The sequence below is a fragment of the Capra hircus genome, chromosome 3 (assembly GCF_001704415.2).
Source record: "Capra hircus breed San Clemente chromosome 3, ASM170441v1, whole genome shotgun sequence".
In the NCBI taxonomy this organism is placed as follows: domain Eukaryota; kingdom Metazoa; phylum Chordata; class Mammalia; order Artiodactyla; family Bovidae; genus Capra; species Capra hircus.
Window position 1 is genome coordinate 80,156,494 of NC_030810.1, and position 22,997 is coordinate 80,179,490.

Sequence of the window (22,997 nt, forward strand, 5' to 3'; positions counted from 1 at the left end):
TTTTAATTTGTAAAAACTTCTACACAAACCTCTTTTATTTATAGTAATTTCAATGGGTACTTTTTTTTCCCATTGAACTGCATGTTTTAAAATAGCCTTCCCAAGTATGAAGGAATTTTCATATCAATTGTTGGATGGAAAGGGGAGAGGAAGGAACGGGAACAGAAGGAACATGAAATGATTCTATATTCTATTTAGAATAATAGAACCAATGGGAAAAAATCTAAAATCTATTCAGAAATAACTAATTTGTTATAAACTTAAGATCAAAATGAGCACAGTTGTGAATCATTAAAAGATTCAAAATTAGATCTGTTTATATTTTTTACAAATATTGCATTTTCTCTATTGAAAAAGTATAACACTTGGGTATCTCAAAACATGTAAATGTAACTCAAATTGAAAGATGGAATACTAGATTGTTTTTTATTAAAAGAATCAAGAGAGAAAAGTATGTTTCTCAATAAAGGGATGAGAGAAACAATTAATAATTATGAGGAACACAACTTCACCTTCAAAGCCAAATATCTCTACTGAAATTTTAATCTTAAACATATATTATTGGTTTTAATCAAAATAACTCTAAATCTATTAAGGTCATATATAACAAAAATATTTATTAAGCAACAAATCAATAAGCTAAAATGCTAATATATATGTATATTATATATCTTTATGTATATCTTTATGTATATGTATATATACATTTGTGTATGTATATGTACATATATTATGTTTAGTATATTTATGTATATATATACTTAGGTACATATATACATATGTGTCTGTGTGTATACATATACACACACACACATATATGCTAAAAGCAGTCTATTTGGAAATCCCTAAGTATTTGGTAAAATTTCAATTATAACCCAAGTGGACCTCTCTTGACCTTTTAAAATTACCAATAGTTCCCTTTCAATGCACCAGAAAAATAACTCTTCACACCATGTCTTTCAGAGACTTGTGATCACTGGACCTTCTAATAAGCGCTATTAGCTATAGCAATGCAAATGAAGGCAAATTTCATAAAGACATGTAATGAAACATATTGCAAACCAATTGCAAGAAGGATTGTAAAAATAGACAATTTAAAAGCATTTTAAATGCATCTTGGATGAAGCCTAATATTCAAAATAGCCAGTTACCTTTACTATCTTTATATCATGTTTTTCTTTTTTCTTTTTTTTTTCTTTTCCTTATAGGAGGAAACCTGTTCTAATCTCCATAATTCTCTCTTCTGTATTAACTTTTTCTACATGGAGATCAAACAGACTAGCTGTGATGGTGGAATAATAAAGGAGGTAATGTGCTCACTATCTTAGGCATGAAAGCACATGCTTTTCTTAGAGCCATCCAGAAGTCAGTGAAAAGAATCCCTGCTTCTGTTCTCCTTATGTCTTTAAACAACATCCCCTCTGGTGGGTATTGACCCATGTAGGAATTTGCTGGTCTACATGAAGCTTTACAACCTGCTTTTGGAAAAGATTCTCCCTTTTTACTGCAGAATTTTGTGATGCCTCAAAGACAGGTAAAGAAGAGAGAACTAGTTATAATTAATCAGATGAATATGAGCAAAAAGATGTGCAGTGATCGAATTTCACCTACTATTTGAGAGTTGCCTAGCCTAAGTTAAAACATTTGAGGAGAAAGGGACTTTTACTGGAAATTTTGTTAAGTCTTTTCTTATTCAAGTTGTTAGAGAAACAGTGCCATCAGCAAATATCTATGCATTTATGAGAACTAGAATATCTGATAAATATTAAGTGCAAAAAATTAAAGGTAATAAATTTCTTTATAAAACAGTGTTTTCCTCTTGCTGCTTCTTTCTTTTCATGTTTTATACTGATATGAAAAACAAGAATGTTAATTCCCTGCTGTACATAGGACATTGCAATCTGTGCTGTATTCAATATATTAAGAAAGAACCATATGCAGATTTAACATCCAATTTTCTAATTAAGATAGAAGGATTATTTGATATGGTGGAAAAATTCCCAAACCACCATAATTTTAATATTGGTTACTTTGCTATATAAGTAGTATTGCAGAGGTTCAAGTTGAATAATAGTTTCATGTTAACACTATATTTAAATCTATCATTTTACATTTCACTCTGATTATGATGCAATATTGCATCAAACACATAAAAATTGAATCTTAAGAATGAATTAAAATATGCTCTTTAGAAGATATGAAACATACAAAATCACAAGTTGAAGAAACCATATTTGAGTTAATTTATAAAATAAATTGACATATTTATTAATCCAAATCAGAATGATAATATAGTATTGTCACAAACTTACTAAAGGAAAATTAAGCAATATAAAGTACAACATGTATGTTGGATGCTCTATTTTGTACTATATGTTCTTTATTCATTGGTAACATTACTTTTGTATTTTGCATAGGCAAAATATCTGTTGTACAATTATTAAAATGCATACTTGTAATGTAATGATACATAAATAGATATAGTTCAAAAGTAATATAAAGATGGCTTACAATTCTATTAACCAGGTGTTTTTCATACTAGTATAAAAGATTTTTATCACTGAAGTAACAATGTAATTTAGCATTGTTGGGAAAAAGTGAGAGCTGATTCTTCAAAAAAATTTTTCAAGATGACATATTCAATATAGAAACTAAGAAATGCTATTATTGGATCACCCAACAAGATTTTCATGCAGTCCTTATCATAGCAGTACATTCTTTTCCTCATCAGATGCTTCTAGTAAAAACAAATTTGACTTACCAGCAGAATGTTAAATTTATGAATCAAAAACTAAAGTAAAAAAGGGAACAACTACTTTTTAATGAATTTAAGATAAAAATGGTTAAAAATATTATTTTTCCTTAAAATAACTCAGCTTACCTGACATAATAGCATTAAAACATGGGAATAAAACAGCTCAAGGTGATATAATAAGAATGCATACCTTCATTCTTCCCCAAATCAGAGCCATATCTGTTGCTAAAAAGAACAAGTCTTATCTTTCTTAAAACAGGAGCAAAATATTAATAAATCTCATCTGTCTTGAACATATATACTAAATGTTATAAATTTTAATAGAGTCCCCACATAGTCCCCACTAAACCTGAAGATATTAGAATGTTTTAATAAATCATGAGGGAATTCACAGATTATTCTAATAAATCATGAGGGAATAAAAAGAATGAAGCACTTGAGAACTGGGAGACAAGCGAACACAAATATCCAAGTAATTTCTCTTTTATTCTCTCATATTTGCTTTCCTTTTAGCTTCTTAAAGCTTTATTCTGTTTCAAAACAATATTAATATTAAATTATGGAAAAAGTCAGGGCAACAGAATTCACTAACATACCTTAAAAAGAAAAGTAATGTCAAAAATTAATAAAACACAAATTTAATTCACATGCAGAAATAACAGTAAACTAAAATTAAGAGATAAGATCTTAACCTGCTCTAAATAGTAAAACTCAAAAGACTGTACTTCATAGTATTTTAAAAGTCAAGAAGAAAGCTATTTGAGTTACTTTCAAAGATAAGGATAATTTTGATGTTTATAAACTTCCACCCTACCTTCTAAAATTTTAAACTCTTCATCTTAAGAAATAAAGTTTTGCAGCCAACCAAAGATGCAACTCCTTCCAGAATTTGCTTTTTAATTTCCAGAAAATCCACATTAACAAATTTTACCTAAAAATTTGCATAAAAGGTACACTGTGCTATATTTTTTGTTCTTTGGGATATTCAAGTCTGACAAAATGGCTATGGCTAACTTAAATGTACATATTTTTTATCTGAGAAAGAATAGAGTCAAATTTCATTATGGTGAATTTTCTTGCAAAAGCAGCCTGGAAAAATGGTTTCACACCAGAATTGCAAATAAAGTAATGCACCATTAATCAAAGCATATGAACGTCTAGTTATTGCAATCAGCTCATACTGCTTTTCATTCCATTGCTCTTTGTATCAAGTCTTGTGCAAGAAAAGGAAAACTTACATATCAATGTAGCATAATCTTGTAAGAAATGAAAAAAAAAGAGTCTCTAAATATTCAACACAGCCTGAAACTTGAAGATAGCACTAACATCCCTTTTTCATCTGCTGCTGCTGCTAAGTCGCTTTAGTCGTGTCTGACTCTGTGTGACCCCATAGACAGCAGCCCACCAGGCTCCGCTGTCCCTGGGATTCTCCAAACAAGAACACTGGAGTGGGTTGCCATTTCCCTCTCCAATGCATGAAAGTGGAAAGTGAAAATTGAAAGTGAAGTCACTCAGTCGTGTTTGACTCTTAGCCACCCCATGGACTGCAGTCTACCCAGCTCCTCTGTCCATGTGATTTTCCAGGCAAGAGCACAGGAGTCAGGTGCCATTGCGATCAACAGGAATTGCCAAAGGCTTGAAGATATGGCAAGTACACTAGAAAATAGTTATCCTTATCTTGAGGCTGCCTTAATTATAAAAGTAACAAGGAAAAAATAAGGGTTGGAGAAATTATCTCTTTTCTCATCTCCCGCTAAGAAAAATATCCTCCTCTACACACTTATATAAGGGAACTATCTCTATTTCTAAGAAATTAAGTAACAAAATACTTAAGATTGAAACAAACATCAAAAATCTTCTTCAAATTGCATCTCCTTTGAAATATTAGTGAAAGAGTGAGTGTTAGTCACTCATTAAAACACTATTAAATAAAAGGTATAGTTTAATTAAAAGTGAATAAACAGAGATAAAACTTGAAACTGCAAACTATGTCATTACCACAGGAATGAGAAAACCTGCCCTGATCTTACATTCCTCACCTCGTCAACCTGGGGTTCCTGAGCCTGAGCAGCCTTGGGAGCTGAGGAATCACAGTCTGGACTGTAATGCTCACAGTAGTCATATGCTGCTTTGGGGTCACCTATGATCAACAATTGCTGGATGTCCCCCTGCCAAGAAACAAACATGGTTACTTAGCATATTCGAATACACATATATCCAGAGCAAGATTTACCCAAGACATAGTGTTTTTCATTTTCAAATATCTGAGAAGAAAAATCACTTACATTTCAATGTTGAAAGCAGTCTTATAGGATTGAGAGAGAAATTCACAACTATTTAACAAATCAGATCATAATATATTCCAATAAAAATTAATGAAAATAAATTTAAAAAAATTAAAATGTAATAAAATCAAATATTTTGCTCTTGAAGTCACCTGAATATTTCCACATGGGTCTAATTCAACATGAAGCTAGTTTGATATAAATCTATGGGTCATGATCATATTAATTCAGAATTATGCCCAAGCAAGGAAAAATGTCTGGGTTAATATCCATTTGACTTGGTAATTCAAGTTTCTGTAAGTTTGAGAGCATGAGTCTGATTCACAAAACTCCTGATTTCATTTTGAATAATTTCCCAGTTATTACAGCTTTCTCTATATCTGACTAGCATAAGTTATTTAGAGTCTGATGAAAATTTTAGACATCTCTAAAACTGAGTACTAAAAGAATTCACAGCACTTTTATGCCGCAGCATTCACTTATTCATCAACTAATGTGGATTGAAAAGGTACAATACACAGGACATTGAACATAGTATCATGGGAGGTGCAAACATAAACTTGATATAATCTTTGCCCTTGGAGATTGTAATATAATGGTTAAGATTTAAAACTGTAATAAAATGGAGAGTAAAATTTATAACTTAAAAAGATACAAGCAAACTCATGTGAAAAGTACCCAGAAAAGAATATAAATTATTTAATTCTGGCCCACAAACTTTCATTAAATACCATGGTTACTATCTGTAGTGTGGTAGTTAATGCTATTTGCATTGCTTTCTTCTGTCTAAAAAGCACTCTATAGTCTTACTCTTAAAATTAGCACTTATTTTAATGGCTGATAAATCTATATTTTCATCCCTATCACATTATTGAGATAAAATTTATATACAGAATGTATTCTTTTAAAGTGTACAATTCAGTGTTTTTAGTTCATTCACAGGGTTTTCCAACCATTACCAATATCTAATGTTAAGAAACTGTCATCACCTCTAAAAGAAACACCACAACCAAGGAGAGTCAGTCACTGCTTATCTCCTTCCCCCGGTCCCTGGTACAACTAGACATTCCATACATCATGAAGCCTTTTGTGACGAGCTTTTTTTATTTATCATGTCTTCAAATAAATGGACTCATTATTATGTCTGTGTTGCTACGCTTGATGGTGTCCCACAGGTCTTTTATACTCTGTAATCTTTATTTCAAGTTTATTCTTTCTTTTCTTCATACTGAGGAATCTCCATCGATTTTCAACTCCAGATGTGTTTTATTCTTTTAAAAGAAATCCAACTGTTATTTATCTCTATTTGATAAAACATCATTTCCGTATTGTCATTTAGTTCTTATGCTGTGGTTTCCTTTAGCTGATTTTTGTCTTTTGTTTTTTTTTAACATACGCATAACTGCTGACTCAGAGTCTTTGGTAAGCCCAATATCTGTCATGTCTTCAAGGACTTAGATTGGCTTTTCCTTTGTATGGGACATAATTTCCTGATTTCTTTGCCTGTCTCATAATTTTTTCTTGACAGTTGCATATTTTAAATATCACCTTTGGAAACTGTATTCCATTATGCCTTCCCCTCAATGCCTGATATTTCTGTTTGCAGTTATTTTTGCTGCTTATTTAGTGATCTTTTGAAGTAATTCTATAAGTCAATATTTTTTGTTTTCTGTGTCCACTGAGGACTCTACTCAACTATGCTAGTGGTGAGTAAATGATTGAACAGAGAGTTCCTTAAAAAACTTTCACTATTTGCCAAGAGTCTTTGAGTGTATACTTATGTGTGAGTACGCCCTTAATATTTCAACAGTTTACAACTATGCTTTAGATCTCATTTTTTTAATACAGATCCTAAAGCTCAGTGATATTTCAGATATTAGGGTCTCTTCAGGTTTTTTCTGAACATTTACACAGGCCTCATAGATACCCAAGATTATACAGAAGCTTTTCAGTGCCATTCACAGACATCTCATTTCCAATTTTTTTCATCTTTGTCTGATCCTTGTTTGCTCAACATCCTAGCATTTAAGTGAACACTGCCAAGTACTAAGATCTGCATCTAGAATGTCTCATTAGTGACAGAAAAATTACTAAAATTAAAATGTTAAAAACACACATCTGCCAATAAAAATTTCACTGACATGATGTATTACAATGCTTGATAATCATTAGGATAAATTTTGTTGAATTAAGAAACTTCTCCACAGTCAGATTTAGCTATAATTCTTCAGTTACTTAGTCATTTTATTTAATCATTCATTCAGAAAGTTCTTTATAAGTGTATGTAATCTCGGTGTCTCAAAGGTAAAGAATCCACCTGCAATAGAGGAGATGCAGAGAGGCGAGTTTGATCCCTGAGTTGGGAAGATTCCCCATGGAGCGGGGAAGTGGCAACCCACTCTGCTTATTTAATGTATATGCAGAGCATTTCATGCAAAAAGCCTGGCTGGATGACTCAGAAGCTGGACTCAAGATTGCCAGGAGAAATAACAATAACCTCAGATATGCAGATGATATCACTCTAATGGCAGAATGTGAGGAGGAACTAAAGATCCTCTAGATGAGAGTGAAAGAAGAGAGTGAAAATGCTGCATTAAACCTCAGTGCTAAAAAGCTAAGATCATGACATCCAGTCCCATCACTTCATGGAAAATAGAGGGGGAAAAATGTAGAAGCAATGACAGATTTTATTTTCTTGGGCTCCAAAATCACTGCAGGGCTGATTGCAACCATGGTGACACTTGCTCCTTGGAAGGAAAGCTATGACAAACCAAGACAGCATATTAAAAAGCAGAGACATCACTTTGCCAACAAAGGTGTGTACAGTCAAAGCTACGGTTTTTCCAGTAGTCATGTATGGATGTGAGAGTTGGACCATAAAGAAGGCTGAGCGTTGAAGAACTTATGCTTTTCGAACTGTGGTGCTGGAGAAGACTTCCTGAGAGTCCCTTGGACTGCAAAAAGATAAGACCAGTCAGTCCTAAAGGAAATCAACCCTGAATATTCACTGGAAGTACTGAAGCTGAAGCTCCACTATTTTGGCCACCTGATGCAAAGAGCTGATTCATTGGAAAAGACTCTGATGCTGGGAAAGTTCGAAGGCAAAAGGAGAAGGGTATGGTAGAGGATGAGATGGTTAGATAGCATCACCGACTCAATGGACATGAGTTTGAGCAAACTCTGGGAGATAATGAATGTCAGGGAAGCCTGGCATGCTTCAATCCACGGGGTCGACAAGAGTCTTATACGACCTAGCAACTGAACAACAAATAACTAGTCACAGAGAAATTTGAATTTTCTTCATTCTGCTGTTTTTAAAAAAAGACATCATTCAGTACATCTTGAATACTGTCATCTTAGAGGGTCTCAATTAGAAATTCTAATTCTTGAACCCCAGCTTTTTCATTAATTACTCAGAATTATGCAAGTCATTTGGACTTCCCAGATAGTGCAGTGGTAAAGAATCTTCCTGCCAATAAAGGAGACTCAATAGATATAGGTTTGACCCCTCGGTTGGGAAGATCCCCAGGAATAGGAAATGGCAATCCACTCCAATATTCTTGCCTGGAAAATTCCATGAACAGAGAAGCCTGGCAGGCTACAGTCCATGGGATCGCAAACAGTCTGACAAAACGAGCAATTAAAACTTCAAACTTAACTTACGGATAATACAATAAACTAAATGCAGCTTTTGCTAAAACACAAAAAAGTCACCTGTTATATGGCATATGATATTTTTAATAGCATATTTTTTAGAATACTGGATTTCTAAGTACTTAACTATTCTAGTTAAGGCACTCCACTTCATTAAATGGAATCTTGCCATTATTTCCACTATAAATTCTTTATCCAGGTGTTTGATATTCAGCCATAAAATATACTACTGGAAAGAAACTGGAAAATTCAATTAAAAATCTATAGTGCTCTTTTTCCCAGAAGGTATTTTACAGTGTTTTATGGTAATCATATGACATGATATGAGACAGTCTGTAGACAAACAAAAGCATCCTGACAGGTTGAATGAACCATAAATGTTTAGATTCAATAGTAATAAAAACTTCTACAACTGGAAAAAGGTGAAGTTACCAAGCAAAATTGGCATATGCTGCACACAACATATGAAAAAGACATCCTCCTCCTCTAATGACCCACAAAGCCAAAATTAAAGCAGAGCTGATGCAGCTGTGCCAACTAGGTCTGAGTCTATGCTATGGCATTTGTCTATAGACAGAATGATCCTGGAAGAGGAAAGTAAAATAAATGTAAGAAAACTGATTAGAAATTATAAAGATATGGTTCCTCTGAATGTAACTTCCATTGCAAAAGGATTCTGACATATTTTTATCACAACAAATTATGTAAGTATTAGTGTATCCTCATTTCAAAGCTAAAATATAACGCATATATCCTAACAATTATTGTCTGTTATTTTTGGTTCTATATGCATATACATGTTGTTGTTTAGTGTCTCATTTAATTTCAAAGGTTTCAAAAATTAGAAATTGCATCTCCCCTAAGCCTTGAGTAAACCATACGCTGCAACTGTAGTCTATAAAATCAGCTACCCTCCATATTTCCTGAAGCACATTCTTACTTCCATTACTTCCAGCATGTAGGTATCTCAATGGTAATTAATGCATTTGTAAAATGCTTCTCGGGAAAATCTTAACTGTATGTTATAAGCAAATAGCAGTTAGGGTGATGAAGAAGATGGAGAGAGAAATAGCATTAAACAGAAAAAGCATCTTAAAACTTTGGATGCATGAAGCTGACAAAGTTAGAAAAGTACATAGAGTGCTGTATAGTTGGAGGGATGGCCCTATACAGTGATAGTGAGTAGTGAAGACTGAGGTATAAAAGAGATAAAGATAGAAGGAAAACAAAACAAACAAACAAACAACTAAGGAAGGAACCAATTTAAGAAGGGTTTTGTGTGTCAACTGAAATCTAAACATTACAGAGTGTTGTTCAAAGACTTTGAACTATGGAGTAAACTGATCAATGCTGCATTTTAACAAAACTGCTATGACAACATGGGGGAGGATGATTTGAAAGCAGCCAGTTTGCAAGCATAAGAATCAATTAGGAATCCACTGCAGTTAAGCATTGAGAAACTAAACTAAGGCAGCAATAGGAGGAATGGAATAAAGGATGGTGGTGGTGGTGGTGGTTTAGTTGCTAAGTCGTGTCCAACTCTTGCGACCCCATGAATGGTAGTTCAGCAGGCTCCTCTGTCCATGGGATTTCCCAGGCAAGAATACTGGAGGGGGTTGCATTTCCTTCTCCAGAGGATCTTTCTGACCCAGAGATCAAACCCAGTTCTCCTGCACAGCAGGCAGATTCTTTATCAACTGAGCCACCAGGGACGTCCCTATGGAATAAAATATAGATATAAAGATATCTAGGAGTAAAAGATAGATATAAAAGATAATACAGTTTATTAGAGAAAACGTGTGAGATTTGGGAACTGACTGGAAGCTGATGATGGAGTGGGATGGGATATGCAAGGAGAGAAGGAGAAAGTGCATTAGAGAGTAATGGAAGGTAGTTTTGCAGTTTCTGATATGTGCAAGAGTAGGGAGGCAAAGGCATTTGTTTGGCTGAGAAACATAATAAAAGAGAAAGATAGAGGATCAACATTTTAAGTCTATGAAGTGAAATGATAATTAAGGGTTGTTTTTAGAAAAAGGTCAGTCTTTTTAAAAAATTTCTCTTTATTTACTTTTGAATTGTACTCCTCTACATGCCAACTGTCAGGTTATATAGCTGTGGCCAAACTAAGCTATAAGCATCTGTAAGAATCAACAGAAATTTTTCCTTTAACCTGACAGTACAGACTTCTGTAATAATTAATACTCATTTTTTCCACTGATAATTACAGACAAAATGAATTTGCCTAGATTTAATGTTATGGGCTAGCTGATTTGTGTTCCCAAATTCACATGTTTAAATTCTTAGTCTCAGAATCTGACTGTATTTAGAGATAGGACACATAAAGATAGAATTAGGATTAAATGAAATCTTTATGCTGGGCCCTAATCCAATATGGCTGGTCTTTCTATAAGAAAAGGAGAATAGGACACAGACACCACAAAACAAAGAGCGTGTGAAGACACAGGTAGAAGATAACTATCTATAAGCCAAAGCGAAAGGTCTCAGAAGAAATCAACCTTGCTGACATCTTGATCTCAGAGTTCAAGCAAACAGAACTGTGAAAAAGTTAATTTCTGTTGTTTTAAGACCCAGCCTGTGGTATTTGGTTGTGGCAGTCCTAGAAAATGAATATAGACTGATAATTACTAGCTGTTTATATTTATATCTTGCAAATATTATCTATAGTAAAATAAAGAAGAGCGCTTCAAAGCAAGTATTTTTGTTTGTTCATGATATGGGTAATGTCTAACTGTGTCAACTGGTATTAAGTAGATGTTGTGGAAGTATTGACTGATTTAATATGACAAGTAGCTAGAATTCAGGGTAATCACAGGTTATAATGCACCTGGAGAGTATCGTCATGTGTAAATACCCCTGAGGCACTGGGGGTAACAGAAAGTAAAGAATGATTAAAAAAAAAAAAAGAAAGAAAGAAAGAAAAAGAAAAATTATTGTCTCCAAGTATAAATAAAGAATTTGAAAGCACTGAGTTGTTTGTGTGTGTGTGTGTGTTAATTTTTACTTGGGGCAAAATTAGGACTGCAGCCTGGGAGGCAGCATCTCAGATAGCTCTGACAGACTGCTCCAAAGCAGCAGTGGGGGAAAGACAATATATAAGGTTTTGGTGAAGGGGGAGTTCAATACCATGAAGCACTCATTTTACAAAAGGCTTTTTTGTTAGTGCTGAGGACCTGATTTATCTATGAAGGGATTTAGTGCTTCTCTAGATATGAGGAGATGCAAGGACTGAGATCATAAAATCTGTTCCTAGAAACATCCAACTATTTAAGACCTGTCCCACCAGATTCCCTGGAGCAGAGTGCCTCACTCCACCCTGAACTCCCTCTGGTTGTTGAAGGTCAACAGCTATAGAGGCAGATGGCAAAGGCCTTTGTTGTTCGTAGTTGGCAAAGGAATTTGAAAGCATTGAGTTTTTAAATAAACTTACCAGGGATTTAAACAACTTTATCAAATTAGATTATGCTAGAATTTATACTGGCTTCCCAAGTGGCTCTAGTGGTAAAGAATCCGCCTTGCCTACGCAGGAGACATAAGAGACGCGGGTTCAATTCCAGGATTGGGTAGATCCCCTGGAGAAGAAAATGTCAGCCCACTCCAGTATTTTTGTCTGGAGAATTGCATGGGCAGAGGAGCTTGGCGGGCTACAGTCCATTAGGTCGCAAAGCGTCGGACACGACTGAAGCCATTTAGCTTACATGCATGCGAGAGCTTAAATATCCACTTTATGATTTTTAAAAATACACTTTCATTTCACTAGTTAAAAAGTGAAAACAATTCTCAGTTGTATCACTATTGTTGTTGTTCAGTCACCCAGTCATGTCCAACTCTTTGGGAACCCATGGACCGTGGCATGCCAGGCCTCCATGTCCCTCAGCATCTCCCAGAGTTTGCCCGAGTTCATGTCCATTGCCATCAGTGATGCCATCTAAATGAAATTATATCCTAATACTACTTCACGTCAATAGTGAAAAGAAAAAACTAATAGAAAAAAGTTTTATTGTTTTTATATACTATAAAATATACATATACAAAATCAGAAAAATATATTTTTGTATTCTATACTTAATTTTATTCATTCATGTTAATATAAATGAAGAGTAGATTCTTTCTTAATTCTTGAATTAAGAAAGCATATGCAAAATTAAATTCCAATTCTTAAAAAATAGAGATAATCCTTAGATTACAAAAGATTATTCATTTCAAATGTTCATTAAATATGAATATTTTAAATATGCATAATCAAAATTTGATCTTCCTCCCAAAATAGAGTTGTCTGACACGTCTTACAAACATCTGTTGTTCAAATAATGTAACTAAAGATAACATTAAAAAATCTAAACAGAGGATTTAAAAACAAAATGGAAATCATTTGAGACTTTAACTTTAAAAATTAAGAAAAATATTATTTGTATGAAAGGAAACATTATGCATCATTTAATATTTTTAAGTCATATTTTAGCACAGACGCTAAGGACAAATTCATATTAGTAATATCAGCATAAAGGTCAAATATGGATTTGCAAGCAGGTATGACTTTCACTGGCTGTCATACAAAGTTAACTGTAGAATTTGAAATTTACTTTACATTTTGTGGCCTTTGACTTGGCAGTAAATTTTGAATTTATTTTAAACTAATTATCATCTTTTGAATATGGAAATAAATGGTAGACTGTTTTAACCTTTCATAAAGAATTCAACAGTTGAACTGGCACATTTACTTTTTTAACCCAAACAAATACACTAGGTATTTGGCTATCATTTAATTATCAGTTTAGCATCATTTTCATTGCCTAATTTTAACTCTAGAGAAAAAGGATGAAAAGAAATCATTGGTAGCAGCATCTTGATACATTTGTTATTCTAGTAAGAGTTCTGCATGCAATGACAGTGTCGCAGAAGTAAAGGTCCCATAAATAACATTTAAGAATACTTTCTTTTTCTACTCTGTTGCACTGCTCTACTTTTATAAATGATATATTTCTTAAGTGAATTGAAGTTTTATCAAATCAAAATTGGCTCTTTTATGAAATACATAAGCCTAAGAGGATTTTTAAAGTATATATGTGTGTATATATATATATATATATATACACATACATATAATTAACTGATATACCTTTTACTCTTTTAATTTTAAAAAGCATTTTTTCAGTAATATTGTGAAAACTTCTTTGCTCACTACAGAGTATAGTCAATCTATACATATGTCTACTGAAGAATCAAAGATGAGGGTCATGCTGTCAAAGGTGAAAGCCAGAAATACCTGTGGCAGATTCATGCTGATGTATGGCAAAACCAATACAATATTGTAAAGTGATTAGCCTCCAATTAGAATAAATAAATTTATATTTAAAAAATAAAAATATTTTATTGTTTGTAAAATGTAACTGGAGTAAAGTTGATATATGAGTAATAATACATATATTGAAAAAATTATTTCTGGTGTCATAAATTTATATAATACAATAAATAACCTTAATAGTTTGATCATTAAAAAAAAAAGAGAAATGGGAGTTCTTGGAAAGAACTACGTGGTTCTCTTGAAGGAAAAAGGCAAACCTGTTACACAGCATTCCTAATTTGAGGAGGTACTTCATGCCTTACAACTGGAAGACAAATTTAAGGCTTCTCCCTCCCCAGACAAACTCTTTTCTTAAAAAAAAAAAAAAAACACAAATAACACACAATTTTTTAATAGGCACAGATACATTATAAGTCAGATAATAAATGTATCTTTTCTATAACTTTTAGCAGTAACTTACACAGAAATTTGACAGCCAGATAACTTTCAGAATCTTTCACCCTGGTTATCTACCAATCAGTCGTCTACCCATTTAATCAACACATATTTATTCAGGAAAAGTAACATGCTGACATTATAGACAGGCAAGAGACAAGTAAAAAGGAAAATCAGACCCAGATCCTACTCTCAGAGACTCTTTGTGACTCCATGAACTACAGTCCACCAAGCTCCTCTGTCCATGGGAATTTTCCAGGCAAGAATAGTGGAGTGGGTTGCCATTTCCTACACCAGGGGATCTTTCCTGACCCAGAGATAAAACCTGCGTTCCCTGCATTTCCTGCATTGGCAGGCAGATTCTTTACCACTCTGCCACCTGGGAGGGTATAACCTGGTAAGGGAAATTACTTAGACATATTTCTTTAGTATTTACTGAATTCCAATTATGAAAAGCAGGCTTCTCTTGTAGCTCAGTTGGTAAAAAATCCTCCTTCGGTGCAGGAATTCACCTACAATGCAGGAGACTCAGGTTCAGTTCCTGGGTCCAGAAGATCCCCTGGAGGAGGAAATGGCAACCGACTGCAATATGCTTGCCTGGAGAATCCCATAGACAAAGAAACCTGATGGGCTACAGTCCATGGGGTCACCAGAATTGGACATGACTTAGGGACTAAACCACTTATGAAAAAAATAAATTGGGCCAGCAGAGGTAGGGGGATGAGACAACTTTCCTCTGGGAAAATCAGAGGAATAATCTAGAAGGACTTGTCATAAATGAGATCATGAGAAAGTGTCTAATTTTTCTTTTAAATATAAAGGTACTTAGTATTCTTTGTTGGCTCTCAAATCCTAACCATTCATGCTGCTCTCTCTTAGCCTGTGCCTGAAGAGTCTGACCCCACAGCTCACATCATCAGACTGTCTTGCAGGTGGTTTCCAGTACACACCATGGAAGTGATCACCAAGAGTAAGGAGTTTGGAAGGTGGGAAGAGGGGGTGGAGTAGTTTCACCAGACACTTTCCTGCCTGACACTGCAGGCCGGTACCTGACAGCTACTGCCACTGTCAGAAAGCACTTGAGCAGGGCTCTAGCTCCCACTGTACTGCTATCTATCATGGAAAATGGGAAAGGCAGTGCTCACCAGGTAACTCTCCTTCCTTGTTCATACCTCTTAAATCACCTAGGTAGAAATTCAGTTTCCTGCTGGAACCACAGTGAACTCACAGGGACTATGAGACGTTAGAGAAAGACCACGTGCTTAAAGGCCCTGAAATAACAACAGGTATCTTCCTTGTAGGCATATACTGTGTTTAAGGATTCAAATAATCAGTACAGATATGTATCAGTTTCCAGGAAAGTATGCTGTTTCTACTAGATGACACAGTTTATAATCTGGGCTCCTGATTTTTTTTGCTGGGGGGTAGGGGTAGGGGTGGGGCTGGAAGGCTAGGAAGGCACTATGCAGCTTGTGTTATCTCATTTCCCCACCCAGGGACTGAACTCGTGGGTCATGGTAGTGGAAGCTCAGAATCTTAACCACTAGGCCACCAGGGAACTTGCAGGAGCTCCTCTTCATAATAAGCCAATCTATATTGTTCAGCTAAACTCAATGGAATATAAACATCATGAGAGTGAGGATCTGTCTGTTTCATTCTCCCAGGTTTCCACAAATCCATGGAATAGGCCTGCACATATTAATATTAATAAATGTTTGTTTTATAAATAGTGAAAGTGAAAGTCACTCAGTCAGGTCCAACTCTTTATGACCATGTGTAGTAAATAGTACATGGAATTCTCCAGGCCAGAATACTGGAGTGAGTAGCCTTTACCTTCTCCAGGGGAATCTTCCCAACCCAGGAATCGAACCCAGATATCCTACATTGAAGGTGGTTCAATAAATAGATACCCAGGCAATTAATTTATTCACCATTACACGATTCAATTTTAACAACTCTAAACTAAAAATATTATTATTTGTCTCAAATTTCCTACAGATTCTTTAAAAGCTAATACCTACTTAAACACTTTTTAAAGTGTAAGTATACACAAATGTTAGGTTCAATTCCTACAGTACTTACAAGAGAACATACTTTTGAGTTCAAACTTCTAAACATATTTATGGACTGTATAAACATGTAAAATTTATACAGAGTGAAGTAAGCCAGAAAGAAAAACACCAATACAGTACACTAACACATATATATGGAATTTAGAAAGATGGTAACGATAACCCTGGATGCAAGACAGCAGAAGAGACACAGATCTATAGAACAGTCTTTTGGACTCTGTAGGAGAGGGAGAGGGTGGGATGATTTGGGAGAATGGCATTGAAACGTGTATAATATCGTATATGGAACGAATCGCCAGTCCAGGTTCAATGCATGATACTGGATGCTTGGGGCTGGTGCACTGGGATGACCCAGAGGGATGGTACAGGGAGGGAGGTGGGAAGCGGTTCAGGATGGGGAACACATGTATACCTGTGGTGGATACATGTTGATGTATGGCAAAACCAATACAATATTGTAAAGTAATTAACCTCCAATTAAAATAAATAAATTTATATTTAAAAAAAAAAGAAATGGTGCTGGAGAATCCCTTTGTAATCTTCCAATAAATATACTCCAAAAAAGCTTGAGTTTCAGAAGACTTAAAGAATAGAAGAGAAAGAAAAACACATTTAGCAAAGCAGTTTCCAGCATGTGACACTGTAAAAGCAATAGCTTAACAAAATTATACAGTGTCTCCATAAGATATTCCCTAGACACTAAACCTTCTGTTCATATTTGATATTAAATCTTTGCTGAAAAGTACGGTGGATCCTGGTAGAGGTTTAATATTGTATATCCAGGAACAAGACTGACATTAAATCTTTAACATAGCATAGCATTCTCAAAAAGTAGAGATTATCAGAAAATTAATTGCAAAACTATGCTTCCTGTTACTCAGACTTCTGAATTTGCCAAGGCATTAACTCTCATCACAGTTGTTCTTTTTTTTTTTTTTTTCCCAAACATTCTGTACAGTTAATGATTTTTTCTCAAATATTTTGTGTGGAAAGGAAGACTGCCAAAATGCTTAGAATTTTAGTTTAACTGAAAAATGCATCAGAGATTGCATCTGCACTATAACTCAAAAGAAAAAATGAAGAAATCCCACATAATCACAGACAGAACTGCTACCCACACAGTCTTTATATTTCACTGTCTCAAAATCAGCTTAAGAAATCATTTGTAAGAAAATGAGTAGCATTCCTAGGTTACTTGAATGTACTACTAATTCAGCAACTATTTACCAAGTATTACAGAAAATGCCTAAAGTTATATAAAACACTACCACGAAAAGTATAAAATAAATATTTCTTATATTCTTACTGAATATAAGATAACAAACATTCTTACTAAAAGACATCTATTGATGCGGCTTTTATTATTATTCCACAAATAATTAAAAAAAAAAGTAAAAGAAAAGAAAAAACAATTAGAAAAAATGTAGCAAATCTGGTCTCTTCCTTTCTTTTTTGCCATGATGATCTATACTCCGTGAATTAATAAGTGGTAGAAAGCATATTTATGTCATCCACTTAAAAGTATTTTCAGGCACTCTTCTAGACACTATGGATACAGAGCAAAACCTCTGCTCTCTTACATTCCAGAGAAAGAAGGAAGTGAAAGTCCCTCAGTTATGTCTGAATCTTTTTGACCCCACTGACTGTCCATGGAATTCTTCAGGCCAGAATTCTGGAGTGGGGAGCCTTCCCCTTCTCCAGGGGATCTTCCCAACCCAGGGATCAAACCTACGTCTCCCATATTGCAGGCAGATTCTTTACCAGCTGAGCCACAAGGGAAGCCCAAGAAAACTGGAGTGGGTAGCCTATCCCTTCTCCAGTGGATCTCCCCAACCGAGGAATCAAATGGAGGTCTCCTGCATTGCAGGTGGATCCTTTATCAACTGAGCTATGAGGGAAGCCCTACATTCCACAGACGGAAAGAGAAAATAAAACATAGTATCAGAAAGTAATAGGTGCTGGAAAGAATACAAAGCAGCTAGGAGAGAGATTTAGAAGCATTGTTGTTGTTGTTCAGTCGCTGTCATGTCCAGCTCTCTGTAACCCCATGGACTAGCCCACCAGACTCCTAAGGCAGAGTGCTGTATTATAAAGTATGATCATGAAAGATTTTGCTGATAAGGGGAAAGCCTTATCTAAGGGATATCTAAGAGAAAGCCTTTCCAGAAAGAGTACAAGTAGATGCTTAGACCCTAAGGCTGGAGCATGATTGATGTGTTCAGAAGTTATGCCCTATGGATCAGAGGGAGCAAGGAGCCATTAATGAAGTCAGAGAAAAGGGGCAAAAGGTGTGAATGAATCACTTAGGAGCCTACAGAACTTCAACATACTCTAAATGATATGAAAAAGCCACTAAATAATTATAAACATTATAGAAGAAGTGACATTCTTTGCTGACTCATTCATCCTTTCAGCCAGGTGCTATTTGACAGGAATAGACCTACTAGTTTAGGCTTGATGCTTAGAGAACAGAGTAACAGAAAGGCAGAGAGAAAGAGAAATCAATCAAAAGGCTTCTGCACTTTTATTTTCCATACTGTATGCAAGTAATGTAGACCTTCCTTTTTCTTGAGGTACTGGAATTTAATTTCTAATATATCTTAGGTAGAAACAAGAAGGGAAAATTGGAATAAGAACTTAGGCCTTAGCTTCTTTGGTGATTTTAGTTTCTCATACAGTAATAATTGTGATGCTATTTGTCTACTGGATATAAATATAAATAGAGTAAGTAAGTAAGTAAGTGTAGTAAGTAAGTAAGTAAGTATAGTCGCTCAGTTGTGTCCAACTCTTTGCAACCCCATGGACTGTAGGCCACCAGGCTCCTCTGTCCATGGGATTCTCCAAAACCTAATTCCTAAAAAACAAATAAAATAATTTGAATAATTTATCACATTGTTATTCTACTTCTTTGAGCTAATAATAATTTCACACTAACTGTTTAGTTCAGTCGTTCAGTCGTGTCTAACTCTTTGCAACCCCATGGACTATAGCACATCAGACTTCCCTGTGCATCACCAATTCCCAGAGCTTGCTCAGTCTCATGTCCATTGAGTCAGTGATGCCATCAGTGAGCTAATAATAATTATTATTAGTTGGTGAGCTAATAATAATTTTGCACTAACTGTAGTTTTACTATAATGCTCAGGAAGTATATAGAAAGATGGTGAGATAAGATTATTTGGTTCAGGGTAATCCTATCACCTTTTAAAATGTCCTTAAAAACTCATAGTTCATAATCATAAAATAAGAGAACTAAAGGCTTTTGAATTTAGCTAAAATTCCAAGCATTTCATGTTTTAAGGAAACATTGACTATTTGCTACCCTGTGGGCTTCCCAGGTGGCATTAGTGGTAAAGAACACGACTGCCAAAGCAGGAGACATAAGAGACTTCAATTTGATCCCTGGATCAAGAAGATCCTCCAGAGATGGGCATCACAACCCATTCCAGTGTTCTCGACTGGAGAATACCACGAAAAGAGGAACAGGCTACCGTGCGTGGGGTCTCAAAGAGTCAGGCATGACTGAAGCAACGTAGCCTACACAGGCACATCATGTGCCGTGCGTGCTCATTCCACTGTATACACAGATTGTAGCCCTCCACGCTCCTCTGTCCATGGGATTACGCCAGTAAGAATACTGGACTGGTTTGCCATTTCCTCCTCCTATGGCTCCTGGCTTAGCAAGTGGATTCTTTATCCACTGAGCCATCGGGGAAGTCCCATTTGCTACCTTATGCAAAGCCTGAAGTATTCAGTTTCTCTCTCCCTTAACCCCACTTACCCAATCAGTCTTAACATCTGTCACTGCACACACATTAGCATCCTGAAACAAGACCTTTCTCTCCATTTCTTCTGTGATGACCTTGTCTCTAAGTAACCTTTTATTTGAACTAAATGTTTCAACATATCAGTTTTTGTTTTGTTTCTAACCAGGTTCTTCTGATTCTAGACTAACTCCTTCACTGACAAAAAAGGAATTGGTAAAAAAAAATCTCAATATTTAATTCCTCTACTTAAAGAAACTTCTCATGACCTATGGTTTAAAATTTAACTATCGCAGGGTGGTATAAAATGCACTTCATAAAACAGGCCCTAAAACATCTCACTAAGTCATCTCCTAAATATCCCCCAAAGCAAACTGGATTCTCAGATCCTCTGAGCTCATTTCAAACTTTCATCTTTTGTTCATGTGCCCTCATCTTTAAACGTCCTTTTATTTTTTTAATTATTTTGCATACCGTATTTTCTCCCATGAACATTCCTATATCTTTATTAGAGACAGAATTTCTATCTTATTATAACTATTTATTTGTATCTCTATATAGGTTATTTAAGCACAATGTTGTTATATAATATTTATTCTACTTCAACAGAGAATAGTCAACTACTTAATACACAACTAACTTTCAAAGGACATGTACTATCCTATACGTCTCTTAGCTCCTTCTCCACCCAGTCAGTCGGACTCTCAAGAGTCTTCTCCAATACCATAGTTCCAAAGCATCAATTCTTCACCTCTCAGCTTTCTTCACATTCCAAATTTCACATTCATACATGATTACTGGAAAAACCATAGCCTTGACTAGAGGGACCTTTCTCGGTAAAGTAGTGGCTCTGCTTTTCAATATGCTATCTAGATTAGTCATAGCTTTTCTTCCAAGAAACAAGTATCTTTTAGTTTCATGGCTGCAGTCACAACCTGCAGTGATTTTGGAGCCTAAGAAAATAAAGTTTGTCACTGTTTCCACTGTCTTCCCATCTATTTGTCATGAAGTGATGGGGCCAAATGCCATGATCTTATTTTTCTGAATGTTGAGCTTTAAGCCAACTTTTTCACTCTCTACTTTCACTTTCATCAACAGGCTTTTTAGCTCCTCTTCACTTTCTGCCATAAGGGTGGTGTCATCTGCATATCTGAGGTTATTGATATTTCCCCCGGCAATCTTGATTCCAGCTTGCTCTTCATCCAGCCTGGCATTTCCCATGATGTACTCGGCATGTAAGTTAAATAAGCAGGGTGACAATATACAGCCTTGACGTGCTCCTTTTCCTATTTGGAACCAGTCTGTTGTTCCATGTCCAGTTCTAACTGTTGCTTCCTGACCTGCATACAGGTTTCTCAAGAGGCAGGTCAGGTGGTCTGGTATTCCCATATCTTTCAGAATTTTCCACAGTTTATTGTGATCCACACAATCAAAGGCTTTGGCATAGTCTATAAAGCAGAAATAGTTGTTTTTCTGGAACTCTCACTTTTTCGATGATCCAACAGATGTTGGCAATTTGATTTCTGGTTCCTCTGCCTTTTCTAAAACCAGCTTGAACATCTGGAAGTTCTTGGTTCACATACTGTTGAAGCCTGGCTCAGAGAATTTTGAGCATTACTTTGCTAGCATGTGAGATGAGTGCAACTGTGCCATAATTTGTACATTCTTTGGCATTGCTTTCTTTGGGATTGGAATGAAAACTGACCTTTTCCAGTCCTCTGGCTACTGATGAGTTTTCCAAATTTGCTTGCATATTGAGTACAGCACTTTAACAGCATCATATTTTAGGACTTGAAATAGCTCAGCATGAATTCTATCAACTCCACTAGCTTTGCTTGTAGTCATGCTTTCTAAGGCCCACTTGACTTCGCACTCCAGGATGTCTGCCTCTAGGTGAGTGATCACAGCCTCCTGGTTATCTGGGTCATGAAGATCTTTTTGTATAGTTCTTCTGTGTATTCTTGCCACCTTTTATTTATATCTTCTGCTTCTGTCAGGTCCATACTGTTTCTGTCTTTTATTGGGCCCATCTTTGCATGAAATATTCCCTTGGTAACTCTAATTTTCTTGAAGAAATCTTCAGTTTTTCCCATTCTATTGTTTTCCTCTATTTGTTTGCGCTGATCATTGAGGAAAGCTTCCTTACCTCTCCTTACTATTCTTTGGAACTCTGCATTCAGATGGGTATATCTTTCCTTTTCTCTTTTGCCTTTAGCTTCTCTTCTTTTCTCAACTATTTGAAAGGCTTCCTCAGACAACCATTTTGGCTTTTTGCCTTTCTTTTTCTTGGGGATGGTCTTAATCACTGCTTCCTGTACAATGTCATGAACCTCCATCCATAGTTCTTCAGGCACTTTGTGTATCAGATCTAACCCCTTGAATCTATTTCACTTCCACTGTATAATCATAAGAGATTTGATTAACATAATACCTGAATAGTCTAGTGGTTTTCCCTACTTTCTTCAATTCAAGGCTGAATTTGGCAATAAGGAGTTCATGATCTTAGCCACAATTAGCTCCCATCTTGTTTTTGCTGACTGTATAGAGTTTTTCCATCTTCGGCTGCAAAGAATATAATCAATCTGATTTCGGTTTTGACCATCTGGTGATGTCCATATGTAGAGTTGTCTCTTGTGTTGTTGGAAGAAGGTGTTTGCTATGACCAGTGTGTTCTCTTGGCAAAACTCTGTTAACTTTTGCCCTGCTTCA

The 22,997-nt window shown here is 35.3% G+C and overlaps 1 protein-coding gene across 2 annotated transcripts in view; it reads right to left on the reverse strand.

Annotated features, from left to right (window-relative positions):
- COL11A1 (collagen type XI alpha 1 chain) overlaps positions 1 to 22,997 on the reverse strand; it is a 229,950-nt gene that overhangs the window by 159,713 nt on the left and 47,240 nt on the right. For both annotated transcript variants that reach the window (XM_005678025.3, XM_018045833.1), the window contains exon 5: positions 4,795 to 4,923. In XM_005678025.3, coding sequence (XP_005678082.2) covers positions 4,795 to 4,923 — 129 coding nt within the window. The remainder of the gene's footprint in view (positions 1 to 4,794; positions 4,924 to 22,997) is intronic.